The sequence below is a fragment of the Chlorocebus sabaeus genome, chromosome 1 (genome assembly GCF_047675955.1).
Source record: "Chlorocebus sabaeus isolate Y175 chromosome 1, mChlSab1.0.hap1, whole genome shotgun sequence".
Lineage (NCBI taxonomy): Eukaryota > Metazoa > Chordata > Mammalia > Primates > Cercopithecidae > Chlorocebus > Chlorocebus sabaeus.
Window position 1 is genome coordinate 21664673 of NC_132904.1, and position 20882 is coordinate 21685554.

General features: G+C 37.3%; 2 protein-coding genes across 3 annotated transcripts in view; both read right to left on the reverse strand.

Annotated features, from left to right (window-relative positions):
- TTC17 (tetratricopeptide repeat domain 17) overlaps window positions 1-20882 on the reverse strand; it is a 142263-nt gene that overhangs the window by 20138 nt on the left and 101243 nt on the right. The gene's annotated exons all lie outside the window — the stretch shown is intronic.
- Window positions 6633-7310, reverse strand: LOC103237230 (peptidyl-prolyl cis-trans isomerase A). The gene is given in 2 exon segments (XM_073017209.1): window positions 6633-6826; window positions 6828-7310. Coding segments are annotated over 2 exon segments (474 nt in total). The 5' UTR covers window positions 7217-7310; the 3' UTR covers window positions 6633-6741.

Below are 20882 nucleotides of genomic sequence, written 5' to 3' on the forward strand. Positions count from 1 at the left end.
AGGCTGGTTTTGAACTCCTGACCTCAAGTGATCGGCCTGCCTCGGCCTCCCAAAGTGCTAAGATTACAGGTGTGAGCCACCGCACCTGGCCCATTTCACATTTTTATTAGCAATGTATGGCAGTGTGTTTCCCCACAGTCTAAGAGGTTTTGTCTTATCAAACTTCTGAATTTTTTCCAGTGTAATGGGTGAAAAATATCTCAATGTAGTGTGGTTTTGATTTGTTCTTTTTCCAGCTTTTTGAGATAGAAGCATAGATCACTGACTTTCATCTCTTCTCCTCTTTCTGATTTAAACTAATATATCAATTTAGGATATAAACTTCCCTCAAGTATTGTTCTAACTGCATCCCACATGTGCTGATACACCATATCTTTTATACTGTATCATACATTTCAAAATATTTTCTAATTCCCTTTGTGTTTTCACTGATCCATGGATTATTTAGAGGTGTACTGCTTAATGTTACCAAAATAGCTAAAGATTTTTTTTTTCTTTCTTTTTTTTTTTTAGATGGAGTCTCACTCTGTCGCTCAGGCTGGAGTGCAGTGGAGCGATCACAGCTCACTGCAACCTCCGCTTCCCAGGTTCAAGTGATTCTCCTGCCTCAGCCTCCCAAATAGCTGCGATTACAGGCAAACACCACTACGCCTAGCTAATTTTTGTAATTTTAGTAGAGAAGGGGTTTCACCATGTTGGTCAGGCTGGTCTTGATCTCCTGACCTCAGGTGATCCACAGGCCTTGGCCTCCCAAAGTGCTGGGATTACAGGCTTGAGCCACTGTGCCCAGCCTGGAGATTTTCTATCTATTCTTTTGTTTCTCATCTTTTTTTTTTTTAGCTTAATTCCACTATGGTCAGAAAACATACTGCAAATGTTTTAAATGTGTTAAATTTAACTGAGGCTTAATTTATGACTCAGGTTATGATCAAGATGGCAAATGTTCCATACGCCTTTTTAAAAATGAGTAGTTTGTCATAGTTGAAATCAACTTATAGAAATGTCAGTTAGGTCAAGTTTGTTTTTTAGTAAGATGATTTATATTTTTACTGATTTTTTTGTCTGCTTAATTCTATTACCTATTGAGAGGTATGTTAAATTCCACTAAGACTGCAGATTCATGTTTAATACTTATATAACTTAAAATTATGCTATTAGTTACATATAAATTTACAATTTTCTATATCCCTAGTGGACTAATCATTTTATCATTATGAAATGTCTGTCTTTAACCGTAGTAATGCTTCTTACCTTAAATTCCATATTGTCTGATATTAGTATAGCTATACCAACTTTGTTTTTACTAGTATTTGCATGATATATCTTTTTTCTTTTCTGAAACAGGGCCTTACTTTGTCACCCAGGCTGGAGGGAAATGGTACAATCATAGCTCACTGCAGCCTCAAACTCCTAGGCTCAGGATTCTCCTGCCTCAGCCTCTGGAGTAGGTAATACTATGCTTGGCTAGGTTGGTTTGTTTGCTTTTTTTAGTAGAGATGGTCTCACTATGTTGTTCAGGCTGGTCCCAAACTCCTGGTCTCAAGCAATCCTCCTGTCTTGGCTTCCCAAAATGCTGGGATTATAGGCATGATCCACTGTGCCTGGCTGATACATCTTTTTAAAATTTGTTTAATTTCAACTGTTGCATATTTATATTAAAAAGCACATAATTTGGTTCATATCTGAAAACCCAGTTGATAATGTCAGTACTCTACCTGGAGTACTTAGTCCTTTTACATTTATTCTAATCACTGATATATTAGGTTTATCTGTCATTTTACTATTTGCCTTCTATTTCACACATTTCCTTTTGTCCTCCTTTGTCTCTTTTTAAAAATTAATCAAACGTTTATTCCTTTTCCTTTAATTATACAAGTTTTGCTATTCTTTAAGTGGTCAGCCTAAAGATTGCAACTTGCATCTTCAACCTATTACACACTAAAAATATGTATTATTACTTTAATTTCATTACTTTCTTGATAATGCTAAAACCTAGCACTTTATCCATGAATACTCACGGGAAGTTGATCTCATGTTAACCTTTTGGCTATGTTCCCTAGGAAATCTTCCCCTTGTGGAAAGGGATGAAAGCTGGAGACAAACTTATGCTGAGAAGCGGTCCACTCCTCTCCACTGTCCATAAAATGGACTTGACCAGAAACCAAGCTGCAGCTGGGCTGGTTGGCAAAAATAATTTTGCCTTGGTGCAGCTGATGCATTAGGCCAAACTAAGCATCGATGACTGGCTGGGGGCGGGAAGGAGACAAGCACAGGACTTGAGAGTTTATGTCTGTGACTGGGTCTGTGATAGGACAAAGTGGGTGGAGCAGCTGGCTGGCTCTGACCAAGCTGAGTTGCCTGCTCATCCAACGAGCACGGAGTAATGTCGACGAGCCTCTACCTGAGGCAGCGGGGGACAAAAGTAGGGGAATTACTCTGCAGCAGCCCACACCGGTAACCTGGCATACAAGCTGGCACAGTGGCAATGGCAGCAGCTTGGTGCAAGTCTAGGGCCACTGGTGGAGCCCTCTGAGCTGCAGCCTGAGTCCCGTCCTGAAGGTTCTGATAGCATAGATGGATCAGATGGATTTAACCCTAAAATAGAGTCTGGTCAATGCCATCTGCTGACAGTTAGTGACAATTAAAGTCAATGTGAACTCAAAAACTCCCTAAAGAGACAATTAAGAGATGGGCTTTTGAAGCAATAATAAATAATGTCTAGTATTTTAAAGGTTGAAGCTAAGAGAACATACCTTTTGCGAACAGTAAACAGGAAAGGGGCACTTTTACTTTGTTATCAATGCCATTGAATAAGGCATTGGTTTCAATTGTGGTCCTCGGGTCAGCAGTATCACCTGGGAATTTATCAGATATGTAAATTCTCAAGCCTCGCCCTAGAGCTACTGAGCTAGGAAGTAAGTCATAGGGCACCAACAATCTGTGTTTTAACAAGGCCTCCAGGTAATTCTTATCTACCCTAAAGTTTTAACTCAAGGTCGTGGAAGTCAGTCCATGAGCCTAAAATGGAAAACAATGTTGGATTAAACTTCTAGCTTTATTTCACTAAATATCTAATATCTGTTACAGGTAACATATGGTAAAAAATAACACTGGTTGGTAAACCTATCTGGACTGAGATGATTGTGAATAAACTACAAATACCTGAAGAATAGCCACAGCTTTGAGCTTCTGAGTGTCAGGGTTCTTGGAGCCAAGCCATGTCCCTCTCCAGGACTCTCTGCTCATGGGGCTATTATAAAAGATATTGATTCTTTTTTTGGAACTTAGGGTATCTAAGCTAGGGTAGTTCCCACAATTAATACTTTGATTTGTTCCCTTCTACCTGAACTGACACTTGGCAGAAAACGCGGGTGGGCAGAGAATGGCCCCTGGACTAAGGTGTGAGCTATGCGAGGGCTCACTCTGGGGGTGTACCGGATGCTGCTGCAGGGGCATGAATGTGAAATGTCTAACTGGTCCTAGGACTATCTAATATGGTCTGTACGGTTCCCTTCTGCCTTTTATTGTTTTATTATTATTGTTATTTCATTTTTATTTCAGTTCCCATCTGCCTTTTATTGTTTTATTATTGTTGTTACACATTTTTACTTTGGAAGATGTTACTGTCCTCGTTTTGTAGAGCCATTCTCATTTCTGTCTCCTCGAATATTTACCCATGCTGTGGCTTTGTGCTCTTTCCTATACTTCTGAGCCTCCACGTGGGATAGTTTTCCTTCTACCTGAAAAAACCCTTTAGTGATTTTTTAGTACAATCTGTTGGTAACACAAATCTTCCAGCTTTTAGTGGTCTAAAATCTTTATTTAACTTTCATTTTTTAAAAGTGAGGTATAACTTACATAAACAAATGCTCAGATCCTAAGTGTAACATTCCCTTTTGACAATTAAGAAACAAAGACATAGAAATATCTGACACTCCAGAAAGTTCTTTCATGCTGTATCCCAGTCAACACCTTCCCCCATGAAGTAATTACTGATCTGATGTCTATCCCTATGTTATTTTCCCCTATTCTAGAATTTCATGTAGTTAGAATCATTATACATTTTTTTGTGACCAACTTCTTTTGTGAGAATAATATGAGAGTCATCAATGTTGTGGATGTTGGTTCTTTTTTGCTGAATAGCATCCACTGTCTCAATAGAGCACTCTTTACCTATTCTTCTATTGATGGGCACCTCACTGTTATCAGTTTTCTTGGCTGCTGTAAATATTTTTTTCCAAGTATTTTGTGGACATACATTTTCATGCCTCTTTGATAAATTTCTAGCAACAAAATTACTGGGTCATGTATATATAACTCTTTAATAAACCGACAAACTGTTTTCCAAAATAATCATATTATGTCTACTCCCACTAGCAACATATGAAGGTTCCAGTTGCTCCACATCCTCTCCAACATTTGTCATTGTCTGTCTTTTTCACTGTAGCCCTTCTAGAAGGTATGAAGTGGTATTTCACTGGGATTTTACTTTTCATTTCTAGATCACTAATACATTGGGTACTTTAAAAATATAATTACTACACATATATCGTGTTTTGTGAAATGCCTATTCACAAAACTCACCTTTAAAAAACTGCATTGTCTTTTTAAAAATTACTAAATTGTAGTTCTTTATATATTTTGAACTCAAGTCCATCAGATATATGTATTGTGAATTTTTTCTTTAAGTCTGTTTTCTTGTATCTGTTGAAGATAAATTTTATTTAAATTTTTTTTTAAGCTGGAGTGCAGTGACACAATCATGGCTCATTACATCCTCAAAGTCCTGGGCTCAAGCAATCCTCCTACCTCAGACTCCTCTGTAGCTAGGACTACAGGCATTGCTGGCTAATTTTTAATTTTTTTGTAGAGACGGGGTCTTGCTATGTTGCCCTGGTTGGTCTTGAACTCCTGGCTTCAAGTAATCCTTCTGTCTTGGCCTCCCAAAGTGCTGGGATTGGAGGTGTGAGCCACCATGCCCAGCTGAGAAACTGTAATGAAGTCCAACTTACCAATTATTTTTTTCTTGTATAGTTCATGCTTTCTAAGAGGTCTCTGCCTACACCAAGAATTTAAGGAGAATATCTTATGTTTTGCTCTGGTAGCTTTATTGCTTTAGCTTTACTTTTATGTCTATAATTTATCTCACGTTGATTTTTGTGGATGATGTGAGGTATGGGTTAGGTTTTTTCTTCTATATGCATATCCATGAGTTCTAGACATATTTATTAAAGAGATTTTATTTCCTTCATTCAAATGATCTAGTGCCCTTTGAGGAAATAATTTGACCATATTTGAGAAAATCATTTGACCATATATGTAAGGGTGTATTCTTGGCCTCTCTCTTCTGTTCCACTGTTCTGTTGGTCTATCATTTTGCCAATAACACACATAATGATTACTTTATTTGCTTCATTTTTAAAGGATATTTGCAGGGTACAGAGGTCTAGGTTGGTGCTGTTTTCTTCCAGCAATTGAAATGTCACTCTGTTGTCTTCTGGTTCCACTGCTCCTACTGAGAAGTCAGCTGTCGGTCTCGGACATTTGAAAGTGCGTTCTTTTCTCTATCTTTTAAGATTATACTCTGTCTTTTGTTTTCGGCAATTTGTTATGATGTTCTAGTAAGGCTTCTTTGTATTTATATCTGTGGATCACACACTTTCTTGATTCTGTGAAATAATGTCTTTCATAATTTTTAGGAAATTCTGAGCCATTACCTCTTCAAACATTGCTCCTGCCTTGTTCTCTCTCCTCTTCTCCTGGGATTCTGTATGTTAGATTTTTTTTGGATGTGACCCACATGTCCTTTATTCCCTTATCTCCCCTCTGCCTCCACAAATTCCTTTATGTCTTTATAAATCAGTTGGGATATTTTCTAATAACCTGTTTTGACCTATCTTTCATCTTTTCTGCTGTGACTAATCATCTGGTTTACTGTTCTACTTGTTATTGTAGTGAAAACTCATAAAATTTATCTTAACCATTCTAAGTATATGGTTCAGTAGTGTTTAGTATGTTCACATCAGGTAACCAACCTTCAGAACGTCTCCATCTGGGAAAACTGAGGCTCAATATCCATTAAAAAACTTTTCACAGCCCCTTCCTCCCAGTTGCTGGCAGCAATCATTCTATTTTCTGTCTCTATGAATATGACTACTCTAGATACCTCACGTAAGTGGAATCATTCAGTATTTGCCTTTTTGTGACTGGCTTATTTCACTTACCGTAATTCCTCAAGATTCCTCCATGTTGCAGCATGCGTTGGAATTTCCTTCCTTTTTAAGGCTGTATTCATAGTATGTATATCCCATATTTTGTTTATCCATTCATCTGTGGATGGGCACACAGATGGCTTCCACCTCTTGGCTACTGTGAATAGTATGGCTATGAACATGGATGTGCAAGTATTTCTTTGGAATCCTGCTTTCAGTTCTTTTGGATATATATCCAGGAGTGGAACTGCTGAATCATATGGTAATTCAATGTTTAATTGAGAAACTGTGATACTGTTTTCCATAGTGGCTGCATCATTTTTTTTTTGTTAGTTTTGATTTCATAATCATAAACTTAACTCTGCAATCCAGCTATATGTGGAGGGATATAATGAAAATGTAGAACTCAAAGAACTGCAGTGAGAATACAAATACTATAGGATACTGTGAGCAAATGGGGTGGAATGGTGCTCTCCTGAGCTACAAAAGGAAAGGTCTGGTGGTTAAGATAAAACAGAAGTGAAATTTATTAGAGTTGTCTGCAGTCGGCAATGGCGATCTTCTTGCTTGTCTTGCCATTCCTGGACCCAAAGCATTCCATGGCTTCCACAATATAAGATCACATGCTTGCCAGCCAATCACTTGGCCATGGCAGTGCAGATGAAAAACTGGGAACCATTTGTTTTGGGTCCAGCATTTGCCACGGACAAGATGCCAAGACCTGTATGCTTCACAATAAAGTTCTTATCAAATTTATCCCCATAGAGGGACTTGCCCTCAATGCCATTATGGTGTGTGAAGTCATCAACCTCGATATTCCATATAAACTCTGGAATAATTCTGTGAAAGCAGGAATCTTTATAACCAAATCCTTTGTCTTTATTGTTCAGAGTGTGAAAGTTTTCTCCTGTCTTTGGAAATGTGTCTGCAAATAGCTGAAAGGAGATGTCTCCCAAGGGCTTGCTGTTGATGGTGATGTTGAAGGGCACAGTGGGGATGACCATGGCCTAGTGACAGGGGCTGATGGGGGGCAGCAGTGTCTGCAAAGCCAGCTGCATCATTTTATATTCCCACCAACAGTGTATAGGCATTCCAATTTCTACATCCTTGCCAATGCTTATTAATTTTTTTTTTTTTAATAGTGGCCATCCTAATTGGTGTGATGTGATATCTCGTTGTGGTTTGATTTGCATTTTCCTGATGATTTGTGGTATTGAGCATATTTGCATATGCTTGTTGGCTGTTTGCGTATCATCTTTGGAGAAATGAGTATTCAAGTCCTTTGTATATTTTTTAATTGGGTTATTTTGTTTTTAAGTTGTACAAGTTGTTTATGTAATTTGGATATTAACCCTTTATTAGATGTGTGACTTGCAAGTATTTTCTCATAGTCTGTAGGCTGTCTTTTCACTCTATTGTGTCCTGTGATGCCCAGAAGTTTTAAATTTTAATATAGTCCAATTTGTCTATTTTTACATTTGTTGCCTGTGCTTTTGTTGTCATATCCAAGAAATACAACGTCTTAATGCTTTTTTCCTATGTTTTCTTCCAAGAGTTGTACAGTTTTAGGTCCTACACTTAGGTCTTTGGACCATTTTAACTTTTGCATATGATATAAAGTAAGGGTCCAACTTCATTCTTTTGCATATGAATATACAGTTTTCCTAACACCACTTGTTGAAGAGACATCTTTTCCCCATTGAATGGTCTTGGCATCCTTGTGGAAAATCATTTGACTATATATATGAGGGTTTATTTTTGGGCTCGCCATTGTCTAATTTGATTTTATACCCATTGACTGAGTTCTTAATTTCAGTTATTGCAATTCTCAGCTCTAGAATATCCATCTGATTCTTTTTATCTCCCACAAGTTCCAATTATCTGGGGGGAAATTTCCCTTTTATTTATTTTCTCCTTGTCTTCTATTTTCTTGAACACATTATCATTGTTATTTCAAGTCCTGGTCTTAACTCCACTGCCTAAATCATCTGTGGGCATATTTCTATTGTGTGCTCTTTCTCTTGGTTTTCAGTTCCATCTCTTGAATGTCTAGTATAATTTTACTAAAGGCTTGACATTGTGTCTAAGAAGGTGTCGAGGCTCCATATGATGTTATCTTCTAAAGAGAGCATTCATACATTCTTTAGCTTGGCAAGTAGACAATAAACTTAATTCAATAGCTGACTGAATTTGGGCTGCCATGCCATTGTGTAAAGGCTACAGTTGGCAATGGTGATCTTCTTGCTGGTCTTGCCATTCCTAGACTCAAATTTCACTTACCCTTAGTTTTGTCCCTTCATAAAAGGCACAAATCTCCAGACTTTCCAAATGAAATCCCGGGATAGTCATCAAAAGCCTCTTGTCCTCAATGCTGGGTCTTTAACTCTAATACTAGCCTCCTAAAAACGGTTTTTCACAGCTTTCTACTTGGCTTTCTGGTCTCCTGTGTTTTGTAGCTTCAAAATTTGCCTATGTATTGTGAAGAGTACTAGGCTCACATCTGTCTTTCCCTTCTCAGCAGGATCTTAGCCCTTCTAGTATTCAATCTTATTTCTCTAGCCCTGCATGACTTCTAAAGGCTGTTTTTTTTCTCTGCCTAGACTAGCCTCCTGTATTGTAGCAGATCATTCTCTCTTTTTAAAAAAAGCTTGCTTTCCATCTTTTTCCTCTTTATAATTCCGTTTGGCTATTTTCCATAATTTTCTGCTTTCATTTTCTCTTCTGCTGCATCTAGTCCATTTTTCTAAGATTGTTGACCTTCTTCCTTCCTTGTAAAAAAACTCCTTAGAAATTAGGTTTAAAATCCCTTTATCTGTAATATAATTTGAAAATACTGTTCCCGGCTTTTCATTTTGTTCATTGTGCTTGCTTGAAATGCAAGTTTTTAAAAAAAATTAAGTTATTCATCTTTTTCCTTAGTGTGTATGAATTTTGAGTCAATTAGGAATTTTTCCCTATATCCAATTTACAGAGAAATTCCCATGCATTCTATTTGTCCTTGTATGAAGTCATTTTGTTACATTTATTTTAATCTCTGATCCATTTAAAATTTATCTTGGTGTGTAGTGAAGGAATGGATGTATTTTTTTTTTTTTTTTTTTTTTTTGAGATGGAGTCTCACTCTATTGCCCAGGCTAGAGTGCAGCAGCACGATCTCGGCTCACTGCAACCTCCGCCTCTCGGGTTCAAGTGATTCTTCTGCCCCACCCTCCTGAGTAACTGGGATTACAGGTGTATACCAGCTAATTTTTTTGTATTTTTAGTACAGACAGAGTTTCAACATGTTGGCCAGGCTGGTCTCGAACTCCTGACCTCAGGTGATCCACCTGCCTCTGCCTCCCAAAGTGCTGGGATTATAGGCATGAGCCACCACACCTGGTGGAATGGATACAATTTTATCTTTTCCTCTATTTAGCATTAAAACATACATTTCCTTTCACTGATGAGATGCTGCCTTTACAGTACTCAAAATTGCCATATGCAATTAGTTTTCTATTCTTTCCCATTGGTTTGTGCATTCATGCAGCAATATCAAACTACATTAATTAAAGGCTTCATGTACATTTAATGTCTTCTAGGTTAAATCCTCCTCTTCTCCCACTGTTCTTTTTTTCAATTTCTCTAATTATTCTTGATTGTTTCTTCTTTGAGATGAACTTAAACAATTATTAATAGCTTGCCTGGCACCAGAAAAAAACATGGCATTTTTGTTATTGTATTAAAATGACAAATTAACTTAAGAGAACTGACATTGTATGACGCTGAGACTTCACATGCAAGAACATGGTTAAGTCTTTCCATTTGTTCAAGCCTAGTTTGCATTTTTCAGAAGAGTTTTAAATTTTGGAGATTTTAGAAAAACTTGCCCAAGGTATTTTCTTTTAAAATTCTCTTACAACTTCTGTTTTTTTTTTTTAATTGCATATATGAAAAGTATTTATTTTTGTATGATAACTGTACTGATTTCTGGCTTAATCTGTTTTGGTCAATATCCATTTCCATGCTAAGTACTTTAAATCTTTGGAAATTTGTTGAGTCCTTTTTTATGGCTAAGTAATATGTTAAGTGTTCACATATGATAAACGTTCCTTCCTTGTGCATGTAAAAGAATAAATTTTGGGCTGAGCATGGTGGCTCACACCTGTAATCCCAGCACTTTGGGAGGCCGAGGCGGGAGGATCATAAGGTCAGGAGTTCGAGATCAGCCTGGCCAATATGGTGAAACCCCGTCTCTACTAAAACACACAAAAATTAGCTGGGCGTGGTGGTGCACACCTGTAGTTCCAGCTACTCGGGAGGCTGAGGCAGGAGAATCACTTGAACCAGGGAGGCAGAGGTTGCAGTGAGCCAAGATAGCACCACTGCACTCCAGCCTGGGCAATAGAGCGAGACTCTGCCTCAAAAAAAAAAGAAAAAGAAAAAAAAAAGAATTTTGTCACTGCTGGATGCAGTGCTTATATGTCAACTAGGTCCAGTTTGTAATTGTGGTTTTTTTTGTCTGCTATAATAATAACTGCTATCAGTTATTATAATTTTATTCAAAACTACTTCAATTAGGAGTATGTCTATTTCTTCTGCCAGTTATGTCACCAATGCTTACCTTATATATTTTAGACTATATTCTTAGGTTCATACTGTTTACAGAACATACCTACCTGTGAATTAAATCTATATTACTTTCCTATAGCTACTGTGACAAATTAACACATACTTCGTGGTTTAAAACAATAAAAATGTATTATTTCACAGCTGTTAAGGTAGGAGGTCCAAAATCAGTATCATTGGGTCAAAGTCAATGTGTCAGCAGGGCTGTGCTCCCTTCAGAGGATGAAGAGAATCTGTTACTTCCCTCTTCTGGTTTCTTGTAGCTGCTGGCATTCCTTTGCTTGTGGCTGCATAACTCTGCCTCTATTGTCACACAACCTTCTCTTCTGGATTAAGTCTCTCTCTGTCTCCTTCTTTATAAGAATACATGTGATTGGCTTTAGGACCTGGATAATCCAGGATAAACTGGATAATCCAGGATAACTGGTCCATCTCCAGATCCTCAATTTTATCTGCAAAGTCCTCTTCTTTCCATGCTGTGTATGTACATAGTTTTCACAGGTTCCAGGGATTAGAACATGGATACCTTTGTGGGGGACACTATTCAGCCTGCCACAGATCCCTTTATTGTTATAAAATATTCCACTTTAACTCTAGTAATGCTTCTTATTATAAAGTTTACTTTCTCTGACAAGGGTATAGTTATATAGCTGTTATTTTCTTATTTTATTTTATTTTATTTTAAATCTAGCCCACATTTAATTCTTAAGTTACACAGTCTTTCTCCATTTAACTACTGATGTACTTGGGTCTATATTTGCCATTGTACTATTTGTGCTCTACTTTTATGTACCTTTATCTTCCTTGACTTCCTTTGGATTAATCAAATGTTCTACATGATTCCATTTTCCTTCTATTAAGTTACATTTTAAAATAATTTTTAGTTGTTAGCCTAGAGCTTAAAACATGCTTTTTTACTTATTAAAGCCAATGCAAATTATTACTTTTACTACTTGGCTGATACCAATTAAGCCTTAGGACTTCTAAACTCCATTTGCTTCCCTCTCGTCATTAATAATATTGTTACCATGAATTTCAGATATACAGGACATAAAATTGAAACTCCTCAGGGTGTACAATTATTATTTTGTACAGTTACTATTCATTTACATATGTTTCCCAGTGTTCTTCATTCTTTCTTCCAAGTCCATATTTCTATCTGGGATTATATTCCTGATGAACTTCCTTTAATTTTTCAATGCAGGCCTACTGGTACCAAATTCTCTCTGTTTTTGTTTGTTTGAACACATATTTGTCTTGCCTTAATCTTTTTTTTTTTTTTTTTTTTTGAGACAGAGTCTCGCTCTGTGCCCCAGGCTGGAGTGCAATGGCGCAATCTCGGCTCACTGCAAGCTCCGCCTCCCGGGTTCACGCAATTCGCCTGCCTCAGCCTCCTGAGTAGCTGGGACTACAGGCGCCCGCCACCGCGCCCGGCTAATTTTTTGTATTTTTTTTTAATAGAGACGGGGTTTCACCGTGGTCTCGATCTCCTGACCTTGTGATCCGCCCGCCTCGGCCTCCCAAAGTGCTGGGATTACAGGCGTGAGCCACCGCGCCCGGCACCTTAATCTTTTAAGAAGATTTTGGCTGGTTTAGAATTCTAAGCTTGCAGTTTTCTCATTCTTGCACTTTAAACATGTTGTTACAACGGCTTCTAGTTTCTATCATTTCTGTTCAGAAGCTAACAGTCTCATTGTTGCAACTGTGAAGGCAACTGGCGAATTAAAGATGGGCTACATATTCTTTGTCACTACCATCAGGTAGAGGATATTTTCCCTGTCTGTAATTTTGAGCAGGCCCCAGGACTTGCTTTGAAAGGCAGCATGGATGAAGTAGTGCTGCTTCAGTTTTATGCACAAGCTCTGAGAGGCCTGGCCTGGATGCTTCTGCTTTCACGCTCTTGGAGCCCTCAGCCATCATGTGAAATGGCCCAGGACCCTGCTGGAGAGGGAACTGCAGCTGTGCCCCAGCTAATGCAGCCACCCCAGTTGAGGCACCAGACATTTGAGTAAAGCCATCTTTGGTGGCCAGCCCCAGGGGAGTCCCCACATGTCTGCAGTTGTGTAAATGACTCCAGGTGAGACCAGAAGAAATGCCCAGCTGAGTCCAGTTCAGACTGTAGAATCTTAAGCAAAGAATAGTTTTGTTTTAAGGTAGTAAATTTTGGGGTGATTTGTTAGGTAGAAAAAGATAACTGAAATAGTATTTCGTATTTAAATAGAACATTGCCATGGTAGAAACTTAAGACATGTAGCACTAGTTTGGGGACTGGGTTATAGATATTTGCTGGAAAAGCAGCAAAGAGACTACTAATGGAAGCTGGAAAACCACTGAGGAAATAGGTATTTCAGGCTGGACAGAAGCCATGTAATCTACTGACAAAATAAGTGAGACTATATCTTGGAAGATACAAAAAGTACCTAGTGAAGTTATATATCTGGCTAAGGTTTCCAGGAAGAATGCTGAAAGTGATAAGCAATTTTTCAAAAAACACCTGTAAAAGGTATTAAAAGAGAGAAGAACTAAACAAGGAACTGCTCAGTTTCAAGCAGAATTTAGAGGAACATACTTTCAACCTGGGACTTGCAGGGTTACAAAATCAAACTTTCTTGTTACCAGTTTCTCCAGCAAAAGGTTCTGAAGTTTAAAAAATAAAAATAAAAATAAAAATAAAAAAATCCAGAGCGTTAACAGTAGGACTATGATCTCAGGGTCAAGATAAAATAAAGGACATGCAATACAACCTTGTTACTACTACAGATGCTCCCTGACTTACAGTGGGGTTACGTCTTAATAAACCCATCGTAAGCTGAAAATATTAAGTTGAAATGCATTCAGTACACCTAACCTACTATACATCATAGCTTAACCTGTCATTGCTTAAATGTGCTCAGAACACTTACATTATGCTATAGTTGAACAAAATCATCTAACACAAAGCCTATTTTATAAAGAAGTGATGAATATCTCATGATTTACTGAACAGTGTACTGAATATAAAAAACAGAATGGTTGTATGGGTAGTTGAAGTATGGTTGCTACTGAATGCATATTGCTTTCATACCATCCTAAAGTAAAAGAATTCTAAGTTGAACCATCATAAGCTGACGACCACCTGTACTTCAGAAAGATTTAAGCCAGTGCCTAGCGGATGCTCTTAGTTAGACAAAAGGCATCTAAGACTCTAAAGGGTATCATCCCTGATTCACATTCAAAGTATATAGAGGACTTCTTGAAGAAATTTGTGGGTGTGGCTTCTCTCTGGTGGGGTGAGTGATTTATAATTTGAAAGTCCACAAAGTTTTTTAAAGAAGTTGTGCCAGTGTGGATAACTGTGCCAGCTGCGACAGAGCCTAGAAGCAGGCTGAGAAAGCTATTCAGCTACAAAAACAGGACATTTCTCGTGGACAAGGAAAGACAGCTCAAAGAAAAAGTCAAGAACTGAGAAACAGAAAAGGGAGCCAACTTCAGAGAACCAAAATAGACTAATCAAACGTTCCCTACCCCTGGAATTGGGGGAATTGGTGACATACAGCCAGATGGAATTCACAACTGCCATGGGATTGCTATATGCCTTCAATTTCCTCTCTTGTAAATTTAGTCAATTGATGTGACATCATATCCTTGCCATAACAATGCAGGTTGTATGTGCAGGGGTGGATTAAGACCAATAACTTTTTTTAAAATTCATAGGTTTAGAGGTGAAGAGAAGCTGCATCTGAGGAGTCTCTTCCATACACAGGAATCCTCTCTTATCTGAGGGGAATATGTTCCAAGACCCGCAGTGTATGCCTGAAACTGTGGATAGTACCGAACCTTATACACACTATTATTTTTTCCTATATACATGCCTATGATAAAGTTTAATTTATAAATTAGGTACAGTAAGAGAATAACAATAAAACAACAATTAAAATAATATACTGTAATAGAAGTTGTGTGGATGTGGTCTGCATCTTTCTCTACCTCAAAATGTCTTATTTTACTGTACTCATCTATTTTTGAACGTCAGTTGACTGTGGGTAACTGAAAACCATGTAAAGCGAAACCCACAGTTGAGGGGGAACTACTGTACACAAGTAGACTCTGAGCCTGATGCCATAATTGGATGGGACTGTGGTGTTCTTGGGGTGGGTGTCATTTTGCATGTAGGAGGAATTTAAACAATTTGAGCCAGTAGGAAGACTCGGGCAAATGAGAGATGCCCTAAAATTCTATTTGCTCTCCTCTTCACCCATGTCTTATCAAGAAGTGAAGTCCTATCTGTTTCCTTGAATCTCAGCTGGTTTTGTGATGACTGGCTCTGACCAACAAGAATGCAGTTGAAATGATGCTATATCAGTTTCTAGGCTTTGAGAAGCTGGGCAGATTCTGTTTTTTACCCTTCTGAAGCCCTGACCCATCACGTGATTATTACTGTGCCAGAGAGACCATGTGGAACTGGAGAGACCAGATGGACTTGGAGGGATCACATGGTACTTAAGAGACCACCTAGAGATGGAGCCTGGACAGCTCCCACTCTTCCAGGCTTCCCCAGAGGCACCAAACATGAGAGTCAAGGGCTCTTGGGTGTGCAGCCCCAGCAACGTAAGTGACTTCAGGTGAGATCAGCAGAAGTGCCAGGCTGAGCCCATCCCAGACAGCAGAATTACAAAGAAATAAATGGCTGCTAAGTTCTGTAATTGTAAACAGCCATTTGTTTGTTTGTAATGATAGGTAACTGATATAGAAATAGTATTTTTCCTCCTGCCTTTTAAGCTTTTAATTTTCCTAGGTGTGCTTTTCATTGTACCTATTCTGCTTGGGGTCTGCTGAGCTTCTAGAATCTGTAGGCCACCTTTCATCCATTTTGGAACATTCTAGCCCATTTCTTCAAATATCACTTCTGCCCGATTCTGTTACTTCTCTATCTCCCAGACCCTAATTAGATGTATGTTAGATCTTTGGAGTTTTTTCATCAACGTTTCTTATGCTCTTATCAGTCCCCACACTTCCTTATTTTCTCTGTGGTTCTGTCTGCATATTTTTCTAGTTCACCAATTCTGGGCTGTGCTCTGTTCAATCTGTTATTAAACCCATTCAATGAGTTTTCATTACTCTATTTTTAAATTCTAGAATGCTTATCTGATTTTTAAAATAGTTTCTAGTTCTCTGGTGAAAAGGTACTTCTTTTCATCTATTTTCTTCATGTTTTCCCTTACTTTTGTGAATATATTAATTGTAGTTATCTTAAAGTCCTTGTCTACTGAGTATAATATCTCTATTATCTGTAAATCTGCTCCTGTTGTCTACACTTTGCCTTGTTATCAACCATACCTTCTTGCTTCTTTGCGTATCTAGTATTTTTTTCTAAAAATTGTATTCTGGTCTTTCTGTATAAAAGAACCACAGCAGCTCCAGATATTAAAATATTTCATCAGGGCAATTTTTCCCTTCATTCTATTAGGCAAAGAAGTTGTAAGACTCATCAACTCATTCCTGCCCGATAATGAGTTAGGTTGGGGCATGCAGTTTGGCAAGACTCAGTCTGTCTGGGTCATTCCTGTTTCTTAGTTGTGGCACACCAGGGATTCTGATTATTAACTAAGCTAGACCTAATTAGACCTAATGCTAGATTAGGAACTAATTTAGACCTAATCAGAATCCCCAGAGTGCCACAACTGAGGAACAGGAATGACCTCAGGTGTCTGAGTAGGTAGGTTAGGTGTCTGTCTCCTCAGCCCTAAAGACTTCTTCCTGTTAGAGGTCCCCAGCTCACTTCAGTCTTGCATCCAAGTAGTATCTAGATGAAAATCCTGAGGGGAAAAAGCCATATGATTATGGCTGGCTCTGTCATTCGGCATCTCCTTATTTCCTAAGCAGTGCGAGATGGAGATATTTCACTCTACCTTTCCTAAGTTTTGGGCCTAATCCCCCAGACTCCTGTGTAGCCTTAGCTCTAATCAAAATGCTCCTTGGAAAACAACTGGTCATGTGTTTGATTTCCAATCTGTTAATTCCACCTTGAACAACTGCTAAAAGCTTTACTGCTTTGTCTTTTTTCTCAGTAATGGCTTTCTCCCTAGGCTAAGGCCAGTTCTTAGCTCATACCCAGAATCAACAAGCGCTGGCGGCATAGGCAGGAAGACACAGCTGGCAATCACCACTCACTTTGGAAAGGTTCTTCTGTCACTAGTAATTTAGTTCTTTCATATCTTGTTGCTTGCCTAGTTCTATGATAGCTTTAAAAACATGATTTTAGAAGTTTATCTGGTTCATTCAAGTTATTGTAAGGCAGTGAACTGCCCTGACCTACTACATCCTAACTAGAATATTACTTTTACATGTGTATTAACTTTTAATGTTATTTGACTAAATTCTTATATTCTTTGTAGTTGGTTTTCCATGGATTCTTTTGGGTTTTCCAGACATATGATTTCATCAGATACAGTAGGCAGTCTGAATGCCTTTGTCTATATTAATACATTTAAACTCATGTTGAGTAGTAGTAGATAGAGGGGACGTTCTTGTCTGGTTCTTGACTTCAGTGGAAAAGCATTTAGAAGGCACCTAGTAAGTTCCTGGCTTTTCTGCTAAGAGTGTGTGTGTGTGTGTGTGTGTGTGTGTGTGTGTGTGTGTGTATTGTGCTAAGAAAAGTATCAATTCTTAGAGTTCTTAACCTAAGTTTGTATTGAATATATCCAATGTTTGCACAAGTCTGGATATGATTATATGATTTTTCCCCTCTATCAATATGAAGGATGATATTAATGGTTTCCAAATAGTAAATCAATTCTGTATTCCTAGAGCAGCCTTTTAGTCATGAAGTGTTTTTCAAAAAATGCTGTTAGATTGTTTGCTACTATTTTATCACTTTTGAATTGATAACAAGTGAAACAGGTTAGTAGTCTTTTTTTTTTAATGCCAATTTTTTCAGATTTGGGGAACAATGATACGTTTTCTTTGTAAAATACATTTTCTTTTTTTGATACTCTGAAATATAGCAGCATTGGAAATTTTTGGTCTTTAAAGGTTTGAAAAAGTCCTCTGTGAAGTCACCTGGGCCTAGTGTGCTTTTGGGTTGGAGTTAACGATTTTTTTCCATTTCTTCTAGGGCAATCTTTCTGATTTAGATGCTGTTTCTACTGAGGTCATTTTTTCTGCATTGTAGGTTTCTAAAAAATATTATTTCACCTAGGTTTTCAAACATATTTGAATAAATTATATGTTTTGGTCAAATTAGTGTGATTCTCTAAACGTCCTATTTTTATGGTCATGTCCTCCTGTCTTTCGAATTTTACTTTGGCGATCTCATTTTCCTTTATTAGGTTAGCTAATGATGTATCTATTTTATTGATACATACCTCAAACTCAACTTTTGGATTCATTATTTCTTCTGATTTTCTGTATAACTAATGCATCTTTTTTCTTTCTTAATTCTTTTGCTTTTAGTTTGGTTTATCTTTTCATCCCAGTTTTGGATGTTTAATTCATATCTTTTCTTATTTTTCATTTTTACTGCTACAGGTACTTAACGCTATGAAAATTTCTCTGAAAACTGTTTTAGTCTGTTCTACAGACTGTTATTTTATTTTCATTTATCTTCAAGAAATTCTAAATTTTTTAGTTTTCCTTTGACTCAGGAGCTGTTTAAATGACATGTTTTAGAATTTCCAGGTAGGAGGGCTTTTATATTGTTATTTATTATTATTATTATTATTTTGCATTCTGGCCAGAAAATGCTACTTTTATTTTTTCCTTGGAATTTGTTCACTGCTCTGATACAATTTTCACGAATGAACATTCTATGTTCAAATGACAAAAAGATGTATTTCCTATTATCAAAGTTCAGAGTTTGATATATCTAATAAGATCTACCTTACTGATTATGCTATTTAGGTCTTTTATATCCTTATTAATTTTTTGTTTGGTATTACGTGGTATATTTTAATGTTTCCGTGAATCTCCCTTAGTCTCTGCTTTATGACATTTGTTTCTGCGTTAGTGGATATATAAATACTAATAATTATTACAAGTTTATTGTAAACTGTAGTCTTTAGCATTATAAAGTATATTTCTTTGTCATGTCAAGCTTTTTGATCTAAGTTTTTCCTTGTTAGGTATGGAGATCATAAACTTTGATCTCTTATTTGTATTTGCCTTGTACCCTTTATCCATTCTTTTATTTTTACCTTAAATCTTGTTAAATTTTATTTGGATGTTTCTTGAACATAGGATGTTTGGTTATGCTTTGTTAAACAATTTGAACATCTTGTTCTTTTAATAGTTAAGGTAAGAACATTTGCAATTATGGATATAATTGTTTGTCCTTGGTCCCTTGAATACATCTGTTTAATATGTATACATGTGTATTATTTTACTATATTGTCTATCTTATTTGCATACTGTGTCTTTTCAGGTTATCTTTTGGTATTTAGGAAGGCTTGTATTGTATCTATACAGTAAGGCCTTTATACAATACCATTACTCTCCCTTCCTTCACACTTTTTTTGGGCTATGTTCTATTGGTCAAAAAATACATACAAACGGTATGGAAATTACCTGTAACCTTTTCTTACATTTCTACCTTTCCTCCCCACCAGCATTTAATTTGAAGTATCATTCTTTAATTCCCAACCAGTACCTATTAAGTAATCAGTGAGCTTATTTCACCTCTCATATATTCTCCTATTCTCTCACCATTTTTTGATAATTGTACTATAACTAAATTTTCAGAGCTCAATCCCCAACTTAGGATTTTTCAACTTTGACAGTGTGAAAGCAACAGGCATACAGTAGAAAACAGTACAACACTCTCGTGAGCTGTAGCTGCTAGTCAGCCACATGATCACAAGGGTAAACAGCTGATACTCTATAATATACTGTGCTGCCAGATCATTTTACCCAACTGTAGGCTAATGTAAGTGTTCTGAACACATTTAAGAAAGGCTACACTAAGCTATAATGTTTGGTATGTTAGGTGTACTAAATACATTTCAACCTATGGTATTTTCAACTTAACAATAGGTTTATCAGGATGTAACCCCATGGTAAGCTGAAGAGCTTCCATAACACACGATACTGTCTTGCCTCTCTTAGAGTCATTATTCAGTCTTGGCTCTATAGACAATTATATAATGCTTGCTACTAGTCCCTTATACCAATGCTGCTCTGGTCATTTTCGCTGTCTGAAGTTTATCTCTAGACAGTCTTCTCAAGAAGGGGCTCATGGAAACAATATTTGTTGCATGTTAATGGCAATTTGTCTGTGGACTCTATATTGATGGTTGGTTTGGTAGTACATAAAATCCATGGCTCATCTTTTTTTATTCTTTAAGTATCCTAAATATGTTACTCCATTGTCTTCTGGAATCAAGAGTTGCTGTTGAAAAATCTGATTATATTTGTTTTCTTCCAAGATGGAGTAATTTTGCTTCAATAAGCATTGCTGTTGACTGTTCTGGATCAGTTTTCTATGGCACACAGTGCACCCTTTTAACAAAATCAGAAATAGAAAAAGACTCAAATCTTATTTGAATATAGAGCTTAAAATATGTTCCTCTCTAACATAATATCTTCAATTTTTCTTTAACTCTCTATTTTATTTTAGTCACTTGTCACTTCTGTCCTCTATGTCCCTTTCTGTGTTTGTGCTGTATTTCTCTTGCTGCTCCTTCCAATTTTGTCATCAGTTCTGTGACAAAATTTTTCTACTACTGACCTGTTTGGCCTGGCACTCAAGTTTAATATATATCAGTTTTCTATGTCCTGTTTTTATATCCATTGCTAATCTTTCTCCTGTGTTTTTATATTTTTGCTTTGTGTTCTTTATTTATGCAGGCAACTGTTTTTTTTTTTTTTTAAATGAGACAGGGTCTCACTCTGTTACCCAGGCTGGAGTACAGTGGCATGATCATGGCTTACTGCAACCTCAATTTCCTGGGCTTAAGCGATCCTTCCACCTCAATCTGTCAAGTAGCTGAGACTACAGGTGTGTGCAAACATTTTAATTTTTTTGTAGAGACAGGGTCTCGCCATGTTGCCCAGGCTGGCCCAAACTCCTGGGCTCCAATGATCCTTCTGCCT